Raw genomic sequence first — 23,655 nt, 5'->3', positions numbered from 1 at the left:
CTATGTGCTTTCTGCTAGTTACGGTGCTGGCTGGTATTGCCCACCCCACAGCATTGCTTCTGCTCCCTCCCTGAAAGAAATGCACATTGTAAAAGTGGAGAAATCATTCCCAGAAAATACTGAAATGAAACAGAAAAAAGCAAATCCAGCACTGGTTTTCCCATGCAAGCTCATGCACATACTCGCACTCACAAGACATTCAGGACCCCAGCTATTTTCCTGATCCCCCGCCAGGCGTGCAACCAGCCATGCATAACAAATAACACGACCCCATGAATGGCCACGAAGTGAAGTCAAGCTGTTTGCCTGATCCATTTTTCATTGTTCGCCCTGCTTTTCCCACTTTGAACGAGGGCTTGTGGCATCAGGAAGTTAAAAGGAGTCAGGAGGGGGGAAAAGGGGGAGTGTTTCTTTTAAAAAGAGAGTGAGATTGGAGAGGAGGACACAGGCACTCAAAACCCTGTCTGTGCTTGGTATATTAGGCAGCCAGTGCTCTTGGCTGGGAGCCCAGACGAGGCTTTTGTAATCAAAACATGATCTTGTATGCTGTGCAACCAGTGCTGAGAAAGGCCGTCTGATGGCTCTCCTCTTTTAGCTCTGCTCTGGAATCCGCTGGGCTTCGCTGCCGATGTCCAACATGCACCGAGCTGTGAGTGCTGCCTCTGTGGGGCCTGGGAGGGGCACGGGGCAGTGGGGTCCCTCACCCAAAAAGGCCATGAAAGGACTTGCACTCGTTTCCTTCAGGGTGGCCTTTTGGTGGCTGTCGCTTTGTTGTTTTTTTTTTAACCTCGCCTGGCTGCCAGCAGGCACGGGGAGCAAACAAGCAGTACTGCATTGGGGGGGTGCTGGGGGGATGGATTTTGGGTGCCGGGGTTTGCATGTCCATTGCCGGGGCAGGTTGTGGTGGCTGGCTCAGGACAACGTGCCTCCTGGGGGGTGGGAAAGCCAGGTAGATAACAGACAGAAACCCAGGCAGTGCTGGATGTTGCCTATCCCGGCAAGGCTTTCAGCTGCAGCTGTCAAGCCAGAGGATATTTCTGAAAAAGAGCGGATGCATTTGCTTACGCAGAAGAGCGTTCGCTAAGGGCCCTGCTCCTCTCTCCTCTTCCCTCCCCCCCACCTTCTGTCTTTCTTGCTTTTCCAACCCTGCTGCCTCCAAGGTTTCTTGTTGTAGAAGCAGGCGATCGTAGAAGTATGCGGGAAAACACTGTGCGCAGAGACAGTCTGGAGCGAGGCGTCCCTCTGGCCCCTGATGAGCTGCGTAGGAAGTGTGTGTGCCGCTTAGGAGTGGGGGGTATGACAGAACGAGATGTCGTCATTTAATTGAAGCATGAAATCGCTAGCTTTCCATTTCTCCTTTTGTGACATTTCTATTTGCAATAAAAAGAGGCCTCTCGTTCTGCAGCTTCATTGCTCTGCCTTGCTATCTAGGAGGCATCAGGCTCCGCTGCTTTCTGATTCAAAGCCATCGCACGTTTCTTCTGCCAAAGCCATTTATAACTCTCCCGTCACTGTGACATACGGGCACCTTGGCTCCCCGGAAGAGCTTTACTCTGGGGAGGGCATGGTGTAGCCACATTTCATCCTGAGCATCGGCTTCAGCACGGGCTGGGGTGGTGGATTCATTCCAGAAGCGGAGGAGAGGGCACGTCCCCCTGTTATCGGCTGGCTCAGAGCGGCAGCTGACGAGCAAACGCTGACTTGGCTTAACTGTACAATGGGTGAGCCCCTGTGAGCTGGTGCGTGGGCTCGAAACGCCGCTCGGTGCTTCTGTGCACAGCAGGGCTGCTCTGCGGTCCCGGGGTGTGCGGGCAAGGGACCACCTCTCATCCACAACTCCCCAGCGTTTGCTGAAAAGATCACGTAGAGTGAAATACTTTAATGGCTTTGTTAATAAAGGGGAGGAGAAGTGCTGAATACTGGCAAAACTTTCCTTCCAGCAACTTGTTTCCAGCTGGAAATGGAAAGACCCCCCCCTCCCCCCTGCACTAGCTGTGTTGCAATGTAGACAAAATGCTGACAAATGTGCAGTCTCATGTGGAGAGGGAGAATGGCCTGACAGGTCTTTTCCATCTTTTGCCTTTGAAAAGAGAAGAGCACAAATACAATCTCTGCAGGAATTTTTAAAATTTTCCTTAGCTGGCAGCTCTGTCAGTCCTTCTTCAAAAGAATTTGAAGATGAAAGGGGTGTGTTTGAGGGCATGCACCACTTTGATCCCACCCTCAAGCAGCCAACACCCCAGCACTCGGCAAACAGCGAACCTGCCAATTTAGTGCTCGCAGAATAGCTTCTGTTCAGGTAAACACTGAATTCAGCTTTAATCAGCCTTGCAAAATGGCCATGAAAGTGTATCCACCCACATACACAATCTACTCACCTGTCGTGTACCCGGTTGATTGATGGCGATGGAAAAGCGTGTTCAGTTCTCCTGCAGACCTTGACAAAATCCCATTGTCCAGCAGGAGAATGTGTGGAGGCAGTTTAAATGTCCCCATTGTTCCACCTGAACACAAACGTGTGCCTGTGTCCTGGCAGGGTGGCCCTCGGCAGGGGCTGTTAAATCAGCACTGATAAAATACCCCTCATCAGGGGCATGAGTGAGGATGTGCTTGTGCAGGATCTGAGGTCTGCCTTAGCAAACCGGTTCCCCTGCCTTTTCCCTCTCTGGTTTCTGACATCCAGCACACCCCTCTGTGATGGTATCATGTTTTCAACCTTTAGTCCCTTTTCTCCAAAGAACATTACCCAGGCAGACTTCCCCCCGGTCCGTGGCCCTGTTCTTTGCAGATCAAGCACAGATCTTCTTGTTCGGAGCTGAAACATAGTTAGCTTTGGGGTTTTTTTCATGTAAAGCCCTTGAAGGGAAAACCTAGCATTGCAAGGGTGCATGGTGATTCAGCAGCTGGATCCCTTCCTTTGAAGGCAAGTGCTGGCCCTGCACACTGGGGATGATTTGCAGCCCTGGTTCCCAGGAGGCCTATGACACTTTTGGAAGAGCAGTGATGCTAACCCCTGGCTGAATTGTCACTCGCTACCTGGAATTATTTGCTGAAGGTCCAGCTAATCAAATGTACCCACATTCTTACTTGGTGTCTATCTCCCAAATAGCTGAAAACTTTCTCATATTAAGGAATTAATTCCTGCAGCTCATCTTAAATCTTGTGCTTTCAAATGGACAGGATATTCCCATCCTGGTGAAATGTTGCATGACACACAAAAAAAACAAGGGTCAGGTTCCCAGCACCTTAATTCTGCCTTCTTCAATGCATTGGCCCGCTATAGACACATATATTTCAGGAGGCTGGAGCACCTATACATCACCGGATAGAATTCACAAACGTAGCTGGGAACATGGAGCAGAGTCAAAGGCTTTCTCTCCCCTGGGCTACAGCATCTGTGGTTTTATTCTTTGCCTTCAAACTTTGGGCTTCTCACTGCATGTTTGCTCATTTTCAGAAGGGCTGTGTTTGACAGCACCCCTCCATCCCCTCCTCTGGACCTCCACTGCTCCAGCTTTTCCTCTGGTGACCTAATGAGGACCAGGCAAAAGGCAACTGAGGTCACAGGAGAAACCCTCCCTTCCCAGGAGAAGGGCGTTGCAAGCCCGTTGGCTACTGCTTGAGGCTGGACCCTGGGGAGCCGGACTGCCTGACTTACTGCTGGCACAAAGGCACCCAGGGCACAGCGGGTGTCAGACCCAGATCCTGTGTCCCCAGCTGCTGTGGCTGGCCCCTGATGTATCCTTCCCTGAAGGAGGTCACACCTGCTATGTCATGATTAATGAAGGGAAAACCCCTCCTGCCTGTGCAGAAGCTCTTCCCAGCCTTGAATGCCACAGAGCCTGCAGTGGAGGATGCTTCTGGGGATTTTGCCCTTGGGATGGGCACAGTCGGGAGCCGTCGGCCCTGAAGAACCAAGGGCAGCAGAAATACTCACTCGCAGGAAGGCAGTGGTGGTTTGCTCCCATAAAAATGGGGGAGCCCACAGTTGTCTTGAGGGTCTTGGTGGTTTTATGAGGAATTTGATAGGAAGCCAACAGGGATGGGCCAAAAACATGCCTTGCTCATGCGTCACAAGGAAAACCACTTCACTGTTCTGGGGAATTTTAATCCATTTTATTTGCTGATTAACTATCTATTGACTGATTCTGGCTTCAAAGAAAAATAAATCCAAACACACCTTTAGGAAAATCATCCCTGCTTCCCTCCCGGCGCTGCTCACCCCCATGTTTTTATGCTCTGTCCCTCAGCACGGGGCACGCTGTCCCTTTGGCAAGGTGAAGCAGCACCAGCAGCAGCCCCTCCAGAGTCCCCATGGGGATGGGTCTCTCTCCTCCTCCTCCCAGCAGGGCCTTTTTCTTCTTTACCTCCTCCTGCTCTGACCTCGACCCCCCTCTTCTCCTCAGGGTGCTTCTGCAGAGGCACCATTGTTCCCCTAAAGGGTGCAGAGGCACCTCGCTTCCATGGCTCAGGGGCGCCACGGACTCCCCTGATTGGCTCAGGGGCACCATGGTCTCCCCTGAATGGCTGAGTTTTGGCGGGAGGCCGGTGGCGGAGCCGGCTGGAACTGGCTGTGGCCGGCTGGGGGCTGTCCCGGGCTCCTCCCTCACAGGGCGCTCTGCAGCCCACCCCCTGCTACCAAATCCTCACCAGTCACACCCAGTATACCCATGCAACTGGAGCAAGGTTAGGACCAGGCTTGTAGTGGCCGTCAGGTTAGCAGCTGGCTGGGGCTGGGGGCATTTCTGAGGCTGGGGCTGGCAGTGGGGAGCAGCTTTCCCCTGGCAGGGCCCTCTCCCTGCCCTGGGGTACGGCTGGGGGCTGAGGTGCCCTGGAGCAGGGTCTGATACTGACCCCAGAGACCTCGACAGCTCCAGGGTGAGGATGGGGCCAGGATGGCCCTGTGCAGCTGCAGGGTGGCGGTGCTGGCCCCCGAGGACGCTGGTATAAATTAACATCTTCACCAGTCCCTGGGGACTGTCAGTGTGCCTTTCCACCACGCGCTGGCTGATTCTGCTTCATAGGGACATAACCCTGAGAATCACCCGCAGGAGCAACATCTAGTTGTAGCAATATGGGTGATGTTTTCATTCCATTTGCTTCTTGATTCCTCCAAATTCTCCCGGCACTGTGGGCAATATGCATTGTGCACAGAGGCTGGGTTTGCCGCAGTGCTCCTGCGGCAGATTGACTGCACAGGGCCAAATGGCAAAGGCGGCAGGCCAGGGGTAGCCTGTTGGTAGATAGAGTTGCAATGTCAGCAAAATAGGTATCCAGGTGTGCAAAAGGTTTGGGGTTCCTTTCCTCCCCTCCTCAGTCTCACTTCACCTTACACAGCTCTCTGTGTGAGTGAAGGGGAGGGAATATGAGATCTCTGCAGCATGCAGATGCCATGCTGATAAGGAAAGCACAAAAACACTGTTCAAAAATAAACCTGTAGTGCCTTGAAGATCTCAGCCTTGCCACCTTGCTCTTCATGCAAACACTAGGCAGAGTCTAGACGATATGGATCAGCTTACTGCAGTGAGTTGATACTCATCAGCATTAATTTTCGCTAGACACTGCCGTCACTAGAATTTAAAAAATCTGATTTGTTATCCCTTGTGGTAACCAAGGTGCTATCTGAATGTCAATGAAGGGGAACTGATGTGCCTGAGAACACCTGAACCAACAGCAGGGAGAGGTGTTGTTTACTGCATGCAGTTAAGCAGTGTGTTAACTCTGGAGCCTACCGACAGACAGACATAGAAGTGGGACATTGTAGAGGAGTGAAGGTGGTGGGTTGATTAGCATTGATAACATGCAGCTGTGGCCTTGCCTCGAAGGCAGTGGATTGATTGACATGGATGATGTGCGGCTGTAGCTCGTTCTGGCTAAGTAGTTAAATAACCCTGAGGAGTGGGGGAAAGGAGGTTGGATGGTGGGGGAGTGGTGTGGTCTGACCTCTGGAGGAAGGAGAAACAGCACAGACAGTAGAATCTGACCTATGGTAAAAGCCTTGTTGCAGCCTACTAGTTTGTGCTGCAACAGGATATCAGGCTTTTGCTTTATCTACCTCATGGCTGAACAAAAATTCTAAGAAAAGAAAAGGTCAGATCTGTCAGGAAAAAGTCAATTTGCAAGATTCAGTCATCTTTTTAATGGAGGACCAAGGGGAGAAATGGTAGGGAAAGACTCTTCCACTTCTCACCCTGTCCAAACAGAAGGAGCAGGTTTCATCCTGTTGGTGCAGTGACTGAGAATAGCTTTGCTCCTTCTGTTTTCAGGATGCTGCTGTGGATGATGCAGTGTTAAGGAAGAAAGAGCAGAAAGATGTTGAACTCGATAAGAAAATCTTGGCTTTGCGGAAGAAGAATGAAGCGCTTATACGAAGATACCAGGTAAGTCTATGGGTTCTTACCTTCCCCAGCACTGTACTGGAGTCCTCAGCTCACAGTGTAAAGAGAATAGTCAGTAGCTTTGGAGTGACATTGTTATATAGGTGTCATTTTTACATTGGAAAGCATTTGGAGCAGGTGGGCAGAGCTCTGTCTTTAGCTGCAGCTCCTGAATTGCAGTGGAAAGCAAGCTTGCTGATGCTTGCCTTGCTGCTGCAGCATTCCTCTCACCCTACGGTCTTCCTCTATCTGCATCACACCATTCCCACCCCTTCACTTCTTACTGGTCTGACTTTTTCCCCATCTGTCCTTGCCAGTGCCTCATGCTTATACTCTTGAATGTATAGGAGGTTGCATCCTCAAGACATTTGGTAGGTTTATCTTCTCTACCAGGGTACTGATAGGGGCTGAAGCTCTTCCCTGGTCAGTATGAGTGTTTCTATGGAGCACAGAGGTGTTGAAAAGGGACTCCATGAAAATAAAAGGAAGATGAAGGCAAATCAAGGCTTTAGCAGGCTGTTGGTTGCTGCAGACTTACCTTCTGAATTAGGAGGCAGTAATCCAGCTGGAGTCTGGTTTTTTTGATTCTGTCTTGGTCAAGAGAGTCTACCCAGTGGCCTGCAGGAGATATCCAGCCTGGCTTGTATGAGCTAGTTTGGGTGCCATTGTGGTAACCTGGAACTGTACACAGCAGTACAGAGTAGGAGAGCCTGAGGGTACTCTTGGCGCAAGGGTCCTCCTTGGTTTGTAAGGGATGTTTTCCTGCCTGTGCCCAAGGCCACTTGGCTTTAGGGGCTCTTTAACATTTGCCATCTGGATGGGCATTCTTGAGTTTGACAAAGAGCTGTGCTTAAAACCTGAGAACCCAAAGTATGCTTTGTGTCTTGGATTCAGAGCTGAGAGACTGAGAGGTGCTCTGTGTTAGGTCTTGCTTAGAAGACATTTCCTTTGATGCCACAGGAACCATTTTGGACCTTTTCTGGTGGCAGCAAAAAATGGTACATAGCAGAAAGCTAGGGGAAGGGTAAATGCCACAGGCAGCTGGGGGAGAGGAATTCTTACTCCCATGTGAAATGCTACCCACCTGTCAACCCCACTTCTGGGGGAAGCTGCCTAGTAGACAGCCAGGTGCCAGCCATCTTTCCTTGGGCACATATGATGCCCTGGTCCCAGACTGGCACAGGGACCATAGCACCTGTGCATGGCCCGCCCTTCCTGCCAGCCTGGCATCTTCCATGGGTCCTATACCCAGTCTTTCCCAAACCTCAAACTGATCATTTTTCCTGCCTGTTGGAAAGGGACCCCCATACTCTGTGCTTGCTTTCCATTGCAAGTGCTGAGACCACAGAGGACACTCTTGAGTCAACAAGAGATTTACTAAGATGCCTGTAGCACAGGGACAGGTAGTGCAGGTCACAGTTGCCTGTGACTCCTTCCAAGGGCACACAGATGGGACACAAGTTGGCCCATTCCCCTTTTAGAGCTGCAGGTGGGTCCATTTAGGAGAAATCCTAAACAGGAAAATGAACATCTGTAGACATCCAAGTACAGACTGATGATAAGGGTATGTATGTATTTCAGGAAATAGAAGAGGACAAAAAGCGAGCTGAGCAGGAGGGAATGGCTGTTACCTCCAGGAGACCCAAGCAGGATGGCCTCACTATTACCATCACCAAAGCTCACAATGTAAGTGCTGCCTCTCCTTCATCATGGGCCAGAGCTTGCTCCAGTCCTACCTCAGCAAAGTGACATTTCTGAAAGAGCGCCTCCACAGCAAAGCTCTTTCAGGCATAGGACATAGCTCCTAAGCCCTTCCAAAAAAAAGTGAAAACCCTGCTGAAATGTGTGCTCAGAGTAATTGTTAGGTGATACACATCAATTTCCAGCCATGCCCAGGCAGCTGTCACCAAGCATGCAGAATTAACAGGCAAATGAATGAATGTGTGAACAGGCATCCTTGGCCCTGGATGGGTCCCAGGTGTCAACATGACTGTAAATAAGTAGGCAAACTGTATCAGGTGTACGTGTGTCACTAGAGGCATCAGGAATGCCTCTGAGAATGCCTGTAGGCTGGGCAAAAGCACAGTCTCCTTAGGCTTTGTGAGTGAGCAAAGCAAATAGCCCTTGGCTGCTTTGGGGCTTCCCACAAACAGGGCAAAGACCACAAGTCCCAGGCTTCCTTCCTAACTGGACCAAATCTGTGTCTGACAAGCCCTTTCTACCCCTCCTGGCAGTGCGGGGCTTGGTAAACCACCTGGCCAGTCCTGCTTTAACCCCTGGGTGAAGTCCTTTGCCAGAGCTTGCACAGAGCTGGCTGAGCCATCCCACCCTCCCTCCATGCAGTCATCACTCCTGGGTTGTTAGATCCAGGCTAGTGTGTTGCTCACTTCTCAACCACGTCCCGGCCCTTGCTTTTCTTGGAGGTGCGCTGTTGCACACATTTTTCTCTCATACAGGACCTGAAAGATGCAATTACCCAGACTGAACACTATGGACAAGATAGCCCAGCCCTCTCGATGGTGAGCACCGCTCTCAGGAGCCATCCACTTGGCTTCCAAGGCCATCTGCATCAGGACTTAGGCTTTCCCAATCTAATTCAGTGTGCTGCAGAAAGAGATGAGGATGACTTTTGTTTCCTATAACTCTGGCATTTTAGTCTGAAATGTCAGATTTGTAAGTGCAAAGGATTTTCCAGACCCGCTGTAATTGTGGGTTTTGCTGCTGAGCAGACAATGAGCCCCTTGTTCCCCAAGAATGTCACGGCGCTGTGCCGGGTGCAGAAAGCTTCCTCAGAGCAAGGCCTGCCTTTTCTGTAGCTGGCCTCCCTGCTTGCGTGCAGGTGTGTTTGGGGAAGGGAGTTGCATTGGTGAGCCAAGGGGCCTAGATTTGTTAACAGAAGTATTCATTTTCCAGGACAAAAGGGTGGTGAGTGAGAAATGGGGGAGCCCCTGTCCTACGAGCCCTGGGTTTGGCATTGGCAGTGAGGAAGAGGAGGAGGAGGAAGCAGATCATATGTTCACATTCAGGATGGGGAAGAGGATGCAACTGGCTGTTACCATGGACAACAAAGCCAAGGTGAGCAGGGAAGAGGATTCCTCTTAACACTGCAGCCCCTTGACTTACAAAGGGGCTTCTGCTCTGCTTTCTGCTTGAGCTTTCTGCTTATCATGTCCCCTGTGTCTCATCTCTGAGGGGAATAGTTCCCTTCCCAGTCCTATTCTCTCATTTCTCAGTACAATCTCAGTTTTCACCTTGGGTTGCCCCACACTTCCTGCCCCACCTCCACCCTCTGTCTGATTCACTGGAGTCAGCCCCCAGCCCTTGCTAAATTGCCTAGCAGATCTGTTCAGCCAGGTGTAGCCAGTTCACTTTGAGAGATCAGCCACCTCATTGCCCTCCTGGGCCACCAGTGGGTTTAGTAAACTCTGTTGCTGTGCCCGGAAAAGGGATGGAAATAATTGGCAGCTTGGACAGATTTAGCTGCATTACTCCCCGGCTATTCCCAGGAAGGCAGTGATGTTTGGCAGCAAAACAAGCATCATTTCTCCCTGTTACCATATTTCAGAAAGTCTTAAATGCAGAAGAAAAAAGAGCAGCATGAGTACCCTTGCAGCTGCCAATGTGACTGGCAGAAAATGTGACCCAGTATTTGCGGACTTAATTAAAAAATGTACAAAAAGGCAAAAGTAATTGAAAATGCTATTTCATTTTTTAAATCTCAAGGCATCCCCTCCTGGGTGCTACCTCATCCCTCATGGAGTCTGAGCATGTAGATATAATGATCGAAATGTTAGCTTTGGCATGTTGGGACTTACTTGCAAAGAAGGGTTTGATAAAACTTTGGCAGTTAGTATTGACAGAATGTTCAAGGAAGTATGTGCCTGTATGAGCTTCATGCTCTTATTTTCATCCCTTGGAGTATATCTCGGGGGACTGATCTTGTTCTCACTGGAGTTAGTGAGTCTGACCACTGAGAAAATGAGGAACAAGGATCAGAAGTGCCACATTCTGTGAAAAAACAGTATCTGCATGTACAGATGCACCTGTATGGGAACTCAGGGAAGCTCTCTAGTTAGTGAGTCTCTGGAGGCAGGTTATTGCTGCAGGTGATACTTTTTGCTGTTGAATATGTTCCAAAAGAATACAAGAGTTAAGATTATCTATTGATTAAGACTAAGAAGACAGCATTGAGACAACAGGAGGTGCAACACCCAGGTGGGCACAGCCTCTTTGTGCTGAACATGCCGATATGAAGGAGACAGAAAGCCTCAGCTGGCCCTGTGTCTTGCTGAGACATTGGGATGGACAAGGTCAGCCCTTGTCTCCATCACAGTAGCACTGCGAAAAGGAAACGGTGGCAGCAACGGGTGCTCCCATGGGTCCCCTTTTAGGCACAGCAACATGCTTGGCCCACAAAATGAGAGTGGGCTTTTTTGAGCTGAGGTCCAAGCCAAAGACATTCCCCAGAGCAATGAAGCAAAACCCCACCCTTCCTGCCCGCCCGGTACACTGGGGTAGGAGTGCTGTAAACAAAAGGCGGAGAGCCATTTCTCCTTCTGAGGCAGCTTGGAAATGTTCAAGGCACAAAATCAGAAAAATACCTTTTAATTTCTGTTTCTCTGTGACCTAGTTACCCTTTCTTTCCATGAAGAAATAGGACACAATCACTATGCCATTATAAAGTCATATGTCACCTTGAAGAACTGAATCATTTAGGAAATAATGCACCTTTCAGAATGATTTTTCAGGAGAAAGGGACTGAGGCCTCTCACTTCCTTTGTTCCAGACAGATTACTGGTAGCATGAACATCCGTTTCAAATGAAATCTCATTCCAGCACAACCAAACCACCTCCTGATGTAAGGGGAACCCCCCCGCTTTTTCTTAGAAGAAAGGGTACATAGAAATCTAACAATCCTCATTACTGACTGAACTTTACCAGTGAAATACTTGAGAGTCTCCTCCAAGGTTTCTCATGGCTATGTAGCTTTGCATGGGGGCGTTGTATTTGAAGCAATTACATTTGCAGAGTGAGTGGCTCTCACAGACAGGTTTTGTCCCCTGGAGCTGTTTCCGTAATCTATAGCTCAGAATTCAAGTTGTAGATGGGGATTTGTATTAGTGCAAAGCACTGACAGCTAAATCACATTGCTGCTTTAAACCCTGTGCCAGTGTTTTTCAGTGTGGCCAATTAATAGACCACTGAGATTTTTCTGCTGGAAACTCAGACTTCTGTGGAAAGTCCCCATAAGTTCCCTGTTGTACGGTATATATGAGTTTACTTGCATTAAGCACCTTTCACATGCCTTAGAAGCCCCCCAAAGTCTCCTGTGTGTTGGTGTAAAGCACAACCCAGCAGCCTGGCTTTTGATGACAGAGGAAAACTGATTTATTGGTGAATGTGCTAGAGGCATCAATCCAGAATCTTCCTTTAGTTACTTTAAATGTAGTTCTCAAAACAGATGAGTACGAAGAGCATCAAACTGTAATGGGTGAGAGGGGAAAAAATATTAGATTTTGGACAAAACTGTATTTGCTATCACATGAAGTAGAAGTTGATTTGTTGCTGCTGCTGCCCTGTTAAGGCATCCTCTGGGCTGCCGAAGATTAAAAGAGGGTATATAACTTGCTTCAGATTCCCAGTAAGTAAAGCTTCACCAGGTGAGAGATTTGCTTGGTGATACTGGGATGATTAAATGGGCCATCACCAACCTTCCTATGACTGTGGCAAGGTTCAAGCAACAGAGTTGCTGGGCTGTGCAGAAAACTATTTACATTCAATTCTAAAGAGCACAAATCATCATAAAGCAAGAAGCCCCAAAGGAAAGGCAGCTGGAAAATTGTGTAAACTGGACAGAAGTCCAGTGATTTCTTTTGCTCCCCATGTTCTTTTTCCTGACGCTCCTCAGGTGGGTGTTTTTAACACAGCCTTTGCAATCTGGGGCATGCCTCAGACATAAGATAGGCACTTCTCGATTTATGACTTTTCTCAGTGAACTGCTAGAAGGGAAGCGGTGTAGTTTTGTCTGACTGCGGCTAAATGGCTAATGCCAGAGTCTCAAATCTCCTGCAGGCAGTGAGTGAGCTGGGACAGGCCCTGTGGAGGGGAAAAGGTGGCTTTGCCAGGTACTGCCAGCTGTTTGGGCCCCGCTCTCTGTTCCTGTTGGTTCTGCATGGGTGCTTTCCTCATCTGATGCTTCTTGCTTTGGGAGCTAGCACAGGATTTCCCAATGTGGGACAAGCAATCTAGGAAATCACTGATATTGTTAAAATAATAAACAAAAGAAGACACATGTTGGCACATTGAGCAGAATGTGCCTTTGTGCAACACGTCTTAGCCAGAAGCAATATGGTGAGTGAGGGAGGGAGAGAGAGGGTATTACTTAGAAAAGCTGGTGGTCTCCCAGCCTGTATATGTCAGCTATCGCAGCTCTGTTAAACAGATATTTCCTGTATCAGCCTCTCAGTCTTCCTTGCCATCTGCTCAATAAACTGCAGGGTTTAATGGCTTTGCCGATGAGCCAGCCTTCCCACTGTGACTTTTAACATCTAATGGCCCAAGGAAGTTGCTACCTCATTGTAGTGTGCTTGAGGCTTCAGTCCTGCCCACAGTATTTGGGAACAAGGTCCTCTGCATAGGTTTTCGGGTGATGGCTCTGCTGTTTCTTGCACTTCGGGCCCATGTCCCTCCTCAGGAAGGACTTTCTCAGATAGTGATGAAGTCATCTTCAGATGTAGCCACCTGGTGCTGGGCCTCCCTGGCAAGAGTTATTTGTGAACATGTTATTTATCTAAAGGATGGGCCATCACCACCTAAACACTGAAGAGCTCTAGGGAACAGCTGTTTAGTTAAGCTAGAATTAATGTTTGATGTACAAGTTCTGGATTAATAGCTTGCTATTAATTTGTTAAGCCCTCACTGGGCTTACTTTCTTAATGAAAAAATTAACTAGAGTGCTGAACACCTCATATTGCTGCTCTGTTTATGACAGAGCAAGCCCAGCTCTCCAGTTCATTAACTCACCTCAGCAGTACAACCTAGGATTATTGTACATACCTGCTCAGGGCTTAAAGGAGGGAAGTTGTATGCTCTTGAATGCCCCAGGACACTCGGGATTTTCCCTGGAGCAAATATATTTCCTGGGAATAATAATCATTGAAGAACAAAGCGATGTACAGCTTGAGCTGTTAAAAAAACTCACCAAGGTATTTGCCAGGCTCGAGTGAGCGATTCAGCAGTTCCAAAGCAGAGCCACCCCATATTTTCAGCATCTGAATCATGCTACAAATAGAGCAGGAAGACAGGACAGCAAGCAGTTAAGAGCCTATTCCACAAGGCATAATGTGTCTGGCTGCCTTCAGAGGATGTCAGCAGATCTCATCTCCTCCCGAAATGTATTGCAGTCGTGCAGGACTGGGCCCTCTGCAGGAGGGTCTTACTTGTGTCATTCCCATGATTCCCAAGAGCTTTGCTTTTACAGTAGGAGAACACTGTCCTTTGTGGGGACTGTTTGCATGTTGAGGAAAAAAACAGTGCTTTGCTTGGGCTGCAGAGTTCCTCGGCGGCAGCAGGCAGCCTCCTTGGCTGAAGGGTTGCTGCCAGGGAGGCAGGTGCTGGGGAAAAGAAAAAGAGTCTTTTGTAGAAAACTGCTTTACAGATTGCTTTGGGCAATTGCCTAGATTGCTTTACAGAGCCCTCCTCCCCAAAAGATATGAGCGACGAACAGGTTTTTAGAAGAGGAGAGGCTGGCATGGAGAGATAAAGAGGAGAGATGCAGTCTTGTAGACACCAATTCCAAAACAGAGAGGCTCTATTTGTCCCTGTTGTGACTCCACTGAAATTTCTGTGGTTAAGTCACAGACCCGTGATGTGCAGGCGGCCTCAAAAAACTGCTAAGCACTTTTCGTCCTTGTCTTCCACATGTAAGAGTTTAGTTTTCCTTATAAAGGAAAACTGTGAAGCACACACAGTGATGCTTGTAACTTCATCCTTTCTAGCTGTGGGAGAAAGTTTAAATAGGAAGGCTCAGGTTTTCAGTGGCTGACAAGATTTCAGTTTTCACTACCCTTTCATCGCAGAGGGAAGTGTTTGTTCATATATCTGGAACACAGATGATTCAGTTAGCATAACTTTGCAAGCTACCATATAAAAGGTGTCCATTTACATAGTCTTAAATAGAACTGCATTTTCCTTTGTTTATCACAAGGTAGGAGTACTGGCATGGCCATTAGTGCTGATATGCAGTAACTTCGTAAAATGACCATGCCCATAATGTATTTCTGAGCTACTAGATCTTCTCGGCATAACTGCCAATGTGAATGAGACCAGAGGATACTCTTGTGGCCGCAGACATTGCCCCATGAACACAGAGGGGTTAGCAGGAGAGATTTGCAGCTTCAAATTATCCAGCCCAGCTCTGTGGTCTGAAATACAAAACCAAGATAGTCTATTGAAAAGGTTAATTTTTCTTCCACCCACATCCATTAACAGTGATTTGCACTGCCATAAAGAAAAACCACTTTGGTTTCTTCGACTGCAAGCAGGAATCCTATGCTGACGATTCTAATTCCAGCCTCCAGTTTCAGTGAAATTTAGGAATAAAATACATGAATCACAGGACATAGACAGGATTTGAAATATTCATTTTGATTTAAAACATCCTGTGTTTGTATTGGCTAATAGTTCTGGCAATGGAAATATGTTACCTTTGGGGACATTATGTGATTCAGTCATGCAGAAGCAGGTGCCACTTAAAAGCCAAGACCTAAGCGCTTGTGAGCTTTGTGGCTGACTGATCATGAATTCTGGTCTGTACTACTTAGTCCTAGTTGTATAAAGGCCAGAGCTACAGAAAACAGGTAAAATTACAAAATAAACACTTGCATATTAAATTCATTACTTGCACACATGCATTTGTGCGTATACACACATATACAGGTGTAATACCTAAATAAGTTTTACTTCACAATTGAAGCAGGCTACAGACTAGGATACAATAAGAGAGTCCTAAAATAGTTGAGGTGGGATGGGACCACTGCAAGTCATCTAGTTGGATCCCCTGCTAAAAAGTTATCTTAAGTTGCTCAGGCCTGAATCCAATCAAGTTCTGAAAATCTCCAGTGACGGTGATTTCACAGCCTCTTTGGCACCTGTTTTCAAGTGTTTGACTACCACCATTGTGACTTTTTTTCCCTTAATTCCAGTTGTACTTTGACTTGTGGCAGGTTTTGTCCATTGCCTCTTGCCTTTTCACTATATACTTCCAAGAGCCGTTGGGCTCTGTTCTCTTCGTAACACCTTTTCAGACAGAGGAATACTGCAACTGGGTTCCCTCTTTGCCTTCTCTTTTCCCTCCAGACTTAACAAACTCAGCCTCACCATGTGCATCCTGTGCTCCAAAGCTCTGTAACTGTCTTGGTGACCCTTCACTAGACTCTTTCTAATTTGTCTATACTTCTCTCACCTTGTGGTGAAGGGAAAATGGACACGAAACTTCAAATATGGCCCAAACAGAGGGAAATAATCACTTCCCTCAACCTGATGGCTATCTTCATGCTAATGGAACCAAGTGAAAGGCAAGCCTTCCTTACTGTTCACTTTATGGTCAAGTCGTAGCCTACCAGGCTCCCAAAATACTTCTGCAGAGTTGCTCCCAGCCATCTGGGCCCCTGCCCATAGTCGTACATGGGATTCTTTGGGGTTCTTTTGTCCCAGGTGCAGGACTTGTAATTCATTTTTGTTAACCTTCCTGCACCTTGTCAAGATCCCTCTGAAAGACAGTACCATCCTCTGGCATATCAGCTTGGTGTCACCCCTGAACTTTATGAAGGTGTAGTCTGTCCTATTATCTAGATCCCTGAATAAGATGTTGAAGTAGTAAGCAGCCTCACAGCATCAGCTTACACCCCCAGCACCCCTGGATGCGGCCCACCTAGTCCCACCTTCTTACTTAATTTAAATGGTCCATAACTGAATCTTCCTGGATGCTGAGGGAGTGCAGTACTTCTCTGACTCTGCCACTGAGTTAGGGACTCAGGAGGTAGAGAGCAGACCGTGCCAGTAAAAGGCCAAGGCAAAGAAAGCATAGAGTAACCAGTCTTTTCTGTGCCCTGTGTCACGAAGTTGCCCGCCCCCACCCCCTGCCTTCAGCAACAGGCCAACAGCTTTCTTAACTTTCTTTGCTGCTAATGTATCTACAGAAGTCCTTCTTGCTGACCTTCACATCTCTCACTTGTTTCATTCAACTCCAGATGACCTTTGGTTTTCTAGCTTCTTCCCTGCATGCCCAGGTCCTGTTCCCATAATTTTTCTTGAGAGCTTGTCACTTTCTACCTCCCACACACTCCCTTTTTGCATTTAAGTTCAACCAGGAGCAACCTGCTCAGCCAAGCTGGCCTCTTCCCACACCTGCTCATTTTCTTGCACAACAGGAAGTCCTTACTTATGTTCTTGTGCCTTGGCCATGAAAATCAATCAGGTCTCCTGGGCTCCTTTCCCCTTCAAGACAGCTTCCTGCAGGATCCTGCCTGCCAGTTCCCTGAACAATTCAACACCTGCTTTCCTGAAGCCCATGGTCTCCACTCTGCTGCTTGACTTTCTTATTGCTCTCAGGCTCCTAAAATCCACTGTCTTCTGGTCACTGCTGTGAAAGCTGCCACTGACCTTCACATCTTCAACCAGTTCTGACTTTAGTCATTAGGCAGTCACTTGCTAAGCTGCAGTAATGTAATTGCTTGAAACATTGTGACTGCAAGGGGATGTATAATTAAGGATGGTATAGCATGCCCTATTTGTGGAGCAGGAGTAAAGCTAGGATTTCATAGCAGTTTAGATTCTGGTTTGAACTTTCTGGCTCTGCCTGATCTCTGATAAAATACTACCCTTCTCAAGAGAGATACGTAGACTAAAACCTTTAAAACAGCTCACAGTTTATAGGCATGGGGACTTTTACAGAATGTATAACCTAGCTGCAAGCAAAAGTACACCTAGATGTCTGGCTATGGTAGATGCCAAGACAGTTGTACTCCATATTTAAATGATTGCCTGTTCTCTTGACAGTCAGATTTTACTCTCTCAGGAAAAAGATCTTGACATCTCTGGGGATGGCTCACAGATGTTGGTCCTTGGCAGCAGTCAAAGCAGGAGGCTGCATTGACATAAACTTAGAGAACAAGACGGAAAGTACTAGAATGGCATTAAACAGATTGGCAGCAGCTCCTTGCTTTGAATGCAACATGTGGCTTCACTTATTTCAAGAAAAGCAGAAATAGCAAGGGTCCTACTAAGGGCAGCAAAACTTGTTAGGAGCTACAGCTGAAACCTAAAACCAGAGCTGTGCATACTCAAGAGAATGTAGAAAAAGGTTCCCACCATGTCCACACAGCTCTGGCAGACAATGGCAGTGCAGGGACCCACTCCTCCTCTCACGTGCATTAGACTAACTCAAGAACTATCTCTGCTGAGACAGCAAAATTACACAGATGTGAAAGAATAAACAAGAGACTGAAGGTCTGATGCTGGAAGTACTCAGGTACCTCCTAAAACATTTATCATGTGTTAGGAAGCTCGATGACTGGACAAGCAATAAAAAAAGTCTTGCTGACGAAGGCTGTCTACAGCAAGGCTCCCTCCTTACTAACATCTGCACTTCTGGCAGAGTCAAGTGAAGATGAGGCTAATACAAGACATCTTGATATCACATGTCATGGCAAATTCACTGATGCTTGCAAGACTTCTATACAAATCAGAGGTCAGTGTGTGCTGTTTGCTTTTGAAACCAAGCTCATAGCAACGAAAAGTTCCCAGGTTTCACTGAAGTTTACTTGGAGGTTTTGAGCTCCTGTGAAATCAACACTCCAGTATGTGTGAAAAGTCCAAGGAGAAAAACAGAGGAAAATATACCATCCTTTAGAGAGGGAAGCTTCTGAGGTTTGTTCATCCCTGGTAAAGCTGAGCAGAGGAATCATACAGATGAAAAGAAAAGAAAAAGATCAGAGGTAAAGATGGAGATGACTTATTAAGTCTCTCATTTCCTTGCAAGGCAAAAATAAAAAGGGGGGGAAAAAAAGGAACTGAAAGATGATACTTTTAAATGAGAAAAAGTATGTATTTTTGTAGAAAAGATGTGCTCATTTTGTGGAAGTGATGGCTGAGGACACTGGCAGGAGCTCAGCCAGCAACAAAGATAATTAACAAAATAAGAACCAGATGTAAATCCATGCAGTAAAGTCGTGAACTGATACAGACAGCTGGAAATAATATCTGAAAGGGGTAAACTGCCCTTGTTCAAGGAGTTTATATATCAGTTTTCTAAACTATTCCACTGCTGAATAAATCATTCCAGAAATATGAATGCACTGTGACTATGAAAATGATAAATTATCAAATGTTAATATACTGCAGGGTAGTAACTGTTTTGTGTGTAAGGCTGGAGAGAACACCGCTGTTTTCCTCTCTTTCAGCCTCTAGGCTTCTGCTCCAATGTAGCCTCACATTTTATTGGGACGTTCGGAGAAAGAACAACTTCACATTTTTTTCCAAGACACAAATGCAAGATGGCTTGCCTGTCTAAAATAAAAATGTCAATTTTTCAGATGCAAAGCATCTGAATAGGGCTTTGCATCTGGCATAGGGCAAATCCCACCCTACCTAAGTCGTGCTCAGCTAAACATGCACCCTACTTTAAGGGTGGCAGCTTTATAAACTGATTGACTGTGACTCATATTTCTGTTCTGCCAAACCAAAATCCTTTGCAGTTTGGGGGTGGCCACTCTCTTAGGAAAGGTACTGCACAGGGCTAAAGGGGGTGTCATCAACTCATCCTGTCCTTTCCAGGGCAAGCGGATCGTCAGTGAGAAACGTGCCGAGTGCTTCCCTGGCCCAGGCAGAGTGCCAGACCTGAGCGAAGAAGAGACAGACCATTTGGTGGCTTTCCGCCGGGGGAGAAGGATGCAGATTGCCATCACCATGGATAACAAGGAAAAAGTAAGTGCATTGCAAATGACCAGACTGCAGCGTAACAGTGGCATCCACTTGTTCTGCTGGCACGAGAAGGGCTGTGGAGATGTATTAGTAACTAGCCCAGCAACAGGACATTGGGAGCGAGTATATATTAATAGTGTAGAGCTTATCACCATAAAACACTCAGGATTCCATCACCGTGAAAGAGGAAAGGCTACAATCCTTTCCCTTCTCTGTGATCCTAAATAGAGCTAGCAGGCTTTTAAACATACTGCGTCCATCAGAAATATCAGATGCTGTTTTGGGAGGATTGATGAAAGCGCTGCCAGATATGGGGCATGAATCCCACCTCCTGCCTCTTGCCAACTTCTTTTTGGGGCCATACAGCAGATTGAGTCAGCAGCACTGTCCTCTTGATTCACTGCACAGCTTCAAAGTTAACCAAGCTGGGCAATATCTGCTTCTAAACCCAAGTCCTGCTGTGCCTGGCCATAACCTGCTGGGTGAGCTGGCTGAACTTTGTTAATCTTTGAAGCATATTTCAAATACTTCTTTGCAAATACCTTCCTCTTTACACACATGGAAGCATGTGATATTTTCCTACTTGAGAGTTTGCACAGATAAGTAAGAATGCCTGCAGCAAACAGGATCAGCAAAGACTAGGAAGGAAAACAACACCTAGTGTAGCTGCCAAACACACCCAGGAATGCTGGGAGACCTATGTAGCACCCTCTCTGGGACAGCAGCCAACCATCTGCTAACTGCCCACATTAATCTTCAGCTTCTCCTTCTCCTCAGAATTTACCTAGGCTCTGAAAGCCCATGTGCTCCTTTCTCATGGCTACTGAGCAGTTTTTTGGATGCCATAAACCTTGTATGGGCTGCCTGATCGAGCCACTAGTAACTATCCCTTCACCAGAGAGGTTCACGTGGCAGATGTTGCCCATTTCAGTCTAGGCATCACGAACACACCTAGACATGGTGAGAGTGACCTGGCCATGCCTGTGCTGTAGCTGTTCTTGAGCCTGCCAAATGTAATTCTGTGATGTGCAGGGCAAGTGTCTCCACTTCTGCTCTTGCTGAGCTTGTTTAAATACTTGTCTCTGAGGTCATCAAGGCTGGGACTGTCCTAGGAGAGAGCAGCAGGACGAGTGCCTAGATTTTGGCTTCAGATCCTGCGTGCTGTTTTTAGTATATGGACAACCCTGGGAAAGGTAATCTCCTGTGCTTTCATTATGAAACATGAAATTTGAGGCTGTTTGTCCACATATGTGGTTTTGGTGATGCCTTGCTCATATTGCCCCCAAAGCAGTTACATTCAGAGTGCATATGAAAGCAGGCCTACAGCTGCGCTGGCTTAAAGCCCTGTCTGCCTACACCTTTTTAAATGAACCAACAAAGATCTGATGCTTTGCATTATAGGCTGGCAATGCTGGTGTGAAGTCCCTAATGCCTGGCAGATTTGATTTCAGTGATTCAACAGAGGTTGGTGTCCAGCATCTTGCTCCTGCTACTTTCAGCTCCCACTGTGCTACCATTCATTTAAGCTCATTCATTTAAATTAATACCCAATGAACGCAATTACCTCCGTATAGCAGTGCAAGGAGCTCACATAACTCTGTCAACCCTCCTTTCCTCAATTGTGCATAGCCACAGTGGTCTCCTTCACACAGCTTGAGCTAGAAGGTAATCCTGATAATCCCCAGGAATGCAAACAGTTCTGTGCTGCTCCTCCTCAGATACCAAAATTCATTGAAAGTCTTCCCTTTTTTTCCCCCTTAATCCAAACCCAGGCGCTTGGTTGGCAGAGGGTAGGACTGAAGCTCACTCTCCTAGCTGTGAGGGAGGCCTACTAGGTACTGGATGAGAGCCTGCTGGTGCTGACGTCCACGGGGAGAAGGATTGTGCAGAGCCACTTGGTGCCTTCTCACCTTGGCTGAGAAAAAGAAGGATCTCTGTCAGGAGCACAGGAAAGCCACAGAGGCTTCATGTAAGTCTAGCTATCAAATAACACTACTGAGGAGCAGTGTATGCCCTCAGCATTACTTAAAACTGAAAAGAAAGATAAGTTTTGCTTGATCACACCTCTGGCTGGACAGATAGCCTGGCTCAACAGCAGTCTTGGACTAATGTTGCTGGCGAGACCCATTTAGCAACAGCATCATGCTTCTTGCTGTCACAGAAAAATTGTCCCCTGCTTTCTGTTACTGAGTTTTGAAGCATACCTCCCCCAGCCTCTTGGAAGCTCACAGAGAGCATAATGGGAACATACTGCTCCCTGGAAGGCAGGCTGCTTTTGGGGACCTCGTGCCTTCCCAGCCTGCACAGGAGGCAGGGAGCAAGCACAGGGGTTTGCCACAGAGCACACCTCCCATGGCTGGGAAATGGAGAGGCAGGAAGAGCGTGTTAATGAGCTTATTTTAAAAATAGGTATTCGTGGGATATTTGTTGTTGTTCTTTGGATTCCTAATTTGGAAAAAGATATGAAAGTGCTTAAAACTAATTTCCAGTACCTGTTACCAGCTGGGTATGTTTCAGAGTCCAGCTGAGCTCAGGAGATTCCCTTGTTCCCAGTGATTTCCCTAGACTGATCAGGCCCTGTTCCATCTCTAGTTAATGAAGATATCTTCATATTACCATTTTGTGTAACTTCAGACAACAGCTGCAACAGCCAGGGCAAAAACCAGCTTGAGAGTGGGCACCTTGCAAGTGACAAAAGGAGGTGGCTCTAAGAGAGTTAAGTGGTTGGATTTCATGGCCACCTCTGCAAGCTACTTTCTTCCATCTGCACTTGGTCAGCGTTTTCCCAGGATCAATGACAGAAGCAGATGGGGCCTGAAGTGACAGGTCACGTTGACATCTCAAACATCATGCCAGCTTGGGCTGGTTGAGTCAAGGGAGAGTTGGTCTGGCCCATCCTGTCACTTCAGCTGTTCCTAAGCTTCGTTAAGGATTAGTATTTTAAACAAGTACTTTGTTCTGATAGAGCTAGTGCTTGAAAAATTGAAATCAGGCAAGTCTATCTCACATGCTGTGCCTCAGAGCAATGTGTTTCTCCAAAAGGTACTTGAAGGCTGCAGTGCAGAGAGCAGGTTGGAGTTAGTAATACCAAAATGTATAAAACCTCTATTAAATAATTTTAGCCTGCAAAACTCAGTGTGTGTCACAGGGATATTGAATACAGCAATTTGGTTTGGAAATGGAAGCCAAATCCACCAGCACTAGTGGGATCACAGCACCCACAAACCCCGGCAGCCCTGGGCTTCGATTTCCCCTATGTAAACAGGGTTACAGCATGCCTCTGCCATTCTAGATGTGGTGATGACAAGCATGTGAGCAATGCTGAGTGGCTCGGCACTGCATCACTTCAGGAAAGCTGGTAAATAGGGAACCAGCTGATAAACAGGGAAACTTGCCCTGGTGTGCTTTGCAGCCCTGCCCCAGCACTGCAGCAGCGCTCCGGTGTGGGCTGTGCATGAACAGGAGTGTTAGTGCAGCAGTGTTTGCACTCACACCAAGTGTTTGCAGCAGCAGCCAGCAGCACGGCATCAGGGAAGCCTGCAATCGTCCCTCCCGTCATATACTCGCCAGCCCCCAAGTTAGCAGCCTCCTCTGCTAAGAACAGCATCTTTCTCCTTGACAGACTTTTTGTTGCCTGAATTCTAATTTTATTTTTTTTTTGAGTCCATCTAAACCTTATCACCTACAACATCTCCAGCCAGGAGCCTCCATGTTAAGTGACATGCTGTATTGAAAACATGCATCCCTTCTTTTTCTTCAAGCTTGTTACCTGATAACTCCATTTGCTGTTTCTGCATCATGAGAAGCAGTGTATAGACCATCCCCTGTTCACGTTCCCAAAGCACAAATGGTTTTATTGACCTGTTTCACGTCTCACTTCAGCCATCTCTTCTGCAGGCTGAAGAGACTGACCCTATTTAGGCATGTCTGGTGAGGAAGTAGTTCTATCTTTTTGGTCACTCTCACTGTCCTCATTTGTGCCTTTGGTATTTTTACTATATTCTTTAAATACAAAAAGACCAGAACTGCACATTGTATTCAACCTGTGGTCTCTTGTGGATGTACTCAGTGACATTACAATGTTTCTGGCTTGTTCTCTATTCTTCTTCTAGCAACTCTGCATTTTCTTTGCTTTTTTTTTTTAAAATAATTGGGCTAACATTTTCAGAGAACTAGTCACAATAACACCAATATTTAATTCCTGAGTGTTAATCATAGTTCAGGCTTCATTACCGTGTGCACATATATAAGAAGAGGCATTTTTCTCCATGTCAGTTATTTTGTATTGTTGATATTG

General features: G+C 47.2%; 1 protein-coding gene across 1 annotated transcript in view; it reads left to right on the top strand.

Annotated features, from left to right (window-relative positions):
* The first annotated feature begins 215 nt into the window (after positions 1-215).
* Positions 216-23,655, top strand: part of CCDC9B (coiled-coil domain containing 9B) — a 55,619-nt gene continuing 32,179 nt past the window's right edge. The window contains exons 1-5 of the mRNA XM_040608795.1: positions 216-649; positions 6,267-6,380; positions 7,959-8,063; positions 9,291-9,452; positions 19,212-19,361. Of these exons, the coding sequence (XP_040464729.1) occupies positions 629-649; positions 6,267-6,380; positions 7,959-8,063; positions 9,291-9,452; positions 19,212-19,361 (552 nt within the window). The 5' untranslated portion in view covers positions 216-628. The remainder of the gene's footprint in view (positions 650-6,266; positions 6,381-7,958; positions 8,064-9,290; positions 9,453-19,211; positions 19,362-23,655) is intronic.

This window comes from Falco naumanni, chromosome 10 (genome assembly GCF_017639655.2).
Source record: "Falco naumanni isolate bFalNau1 chromosome 10, bFalNau1.pat, whole genome shotgun sequence".
Taxonomy (NCBI): Eukaryota; Metazoa; Chordata; class Aves; order Falconiformes; family Falconidae; genus Falco; species Falco naumanni.
The sequence above is the reverse complement of the archived record's forward strand: the minus strand, read 5'-3'. Positions and strand labels throughout refer to the sequence as shown.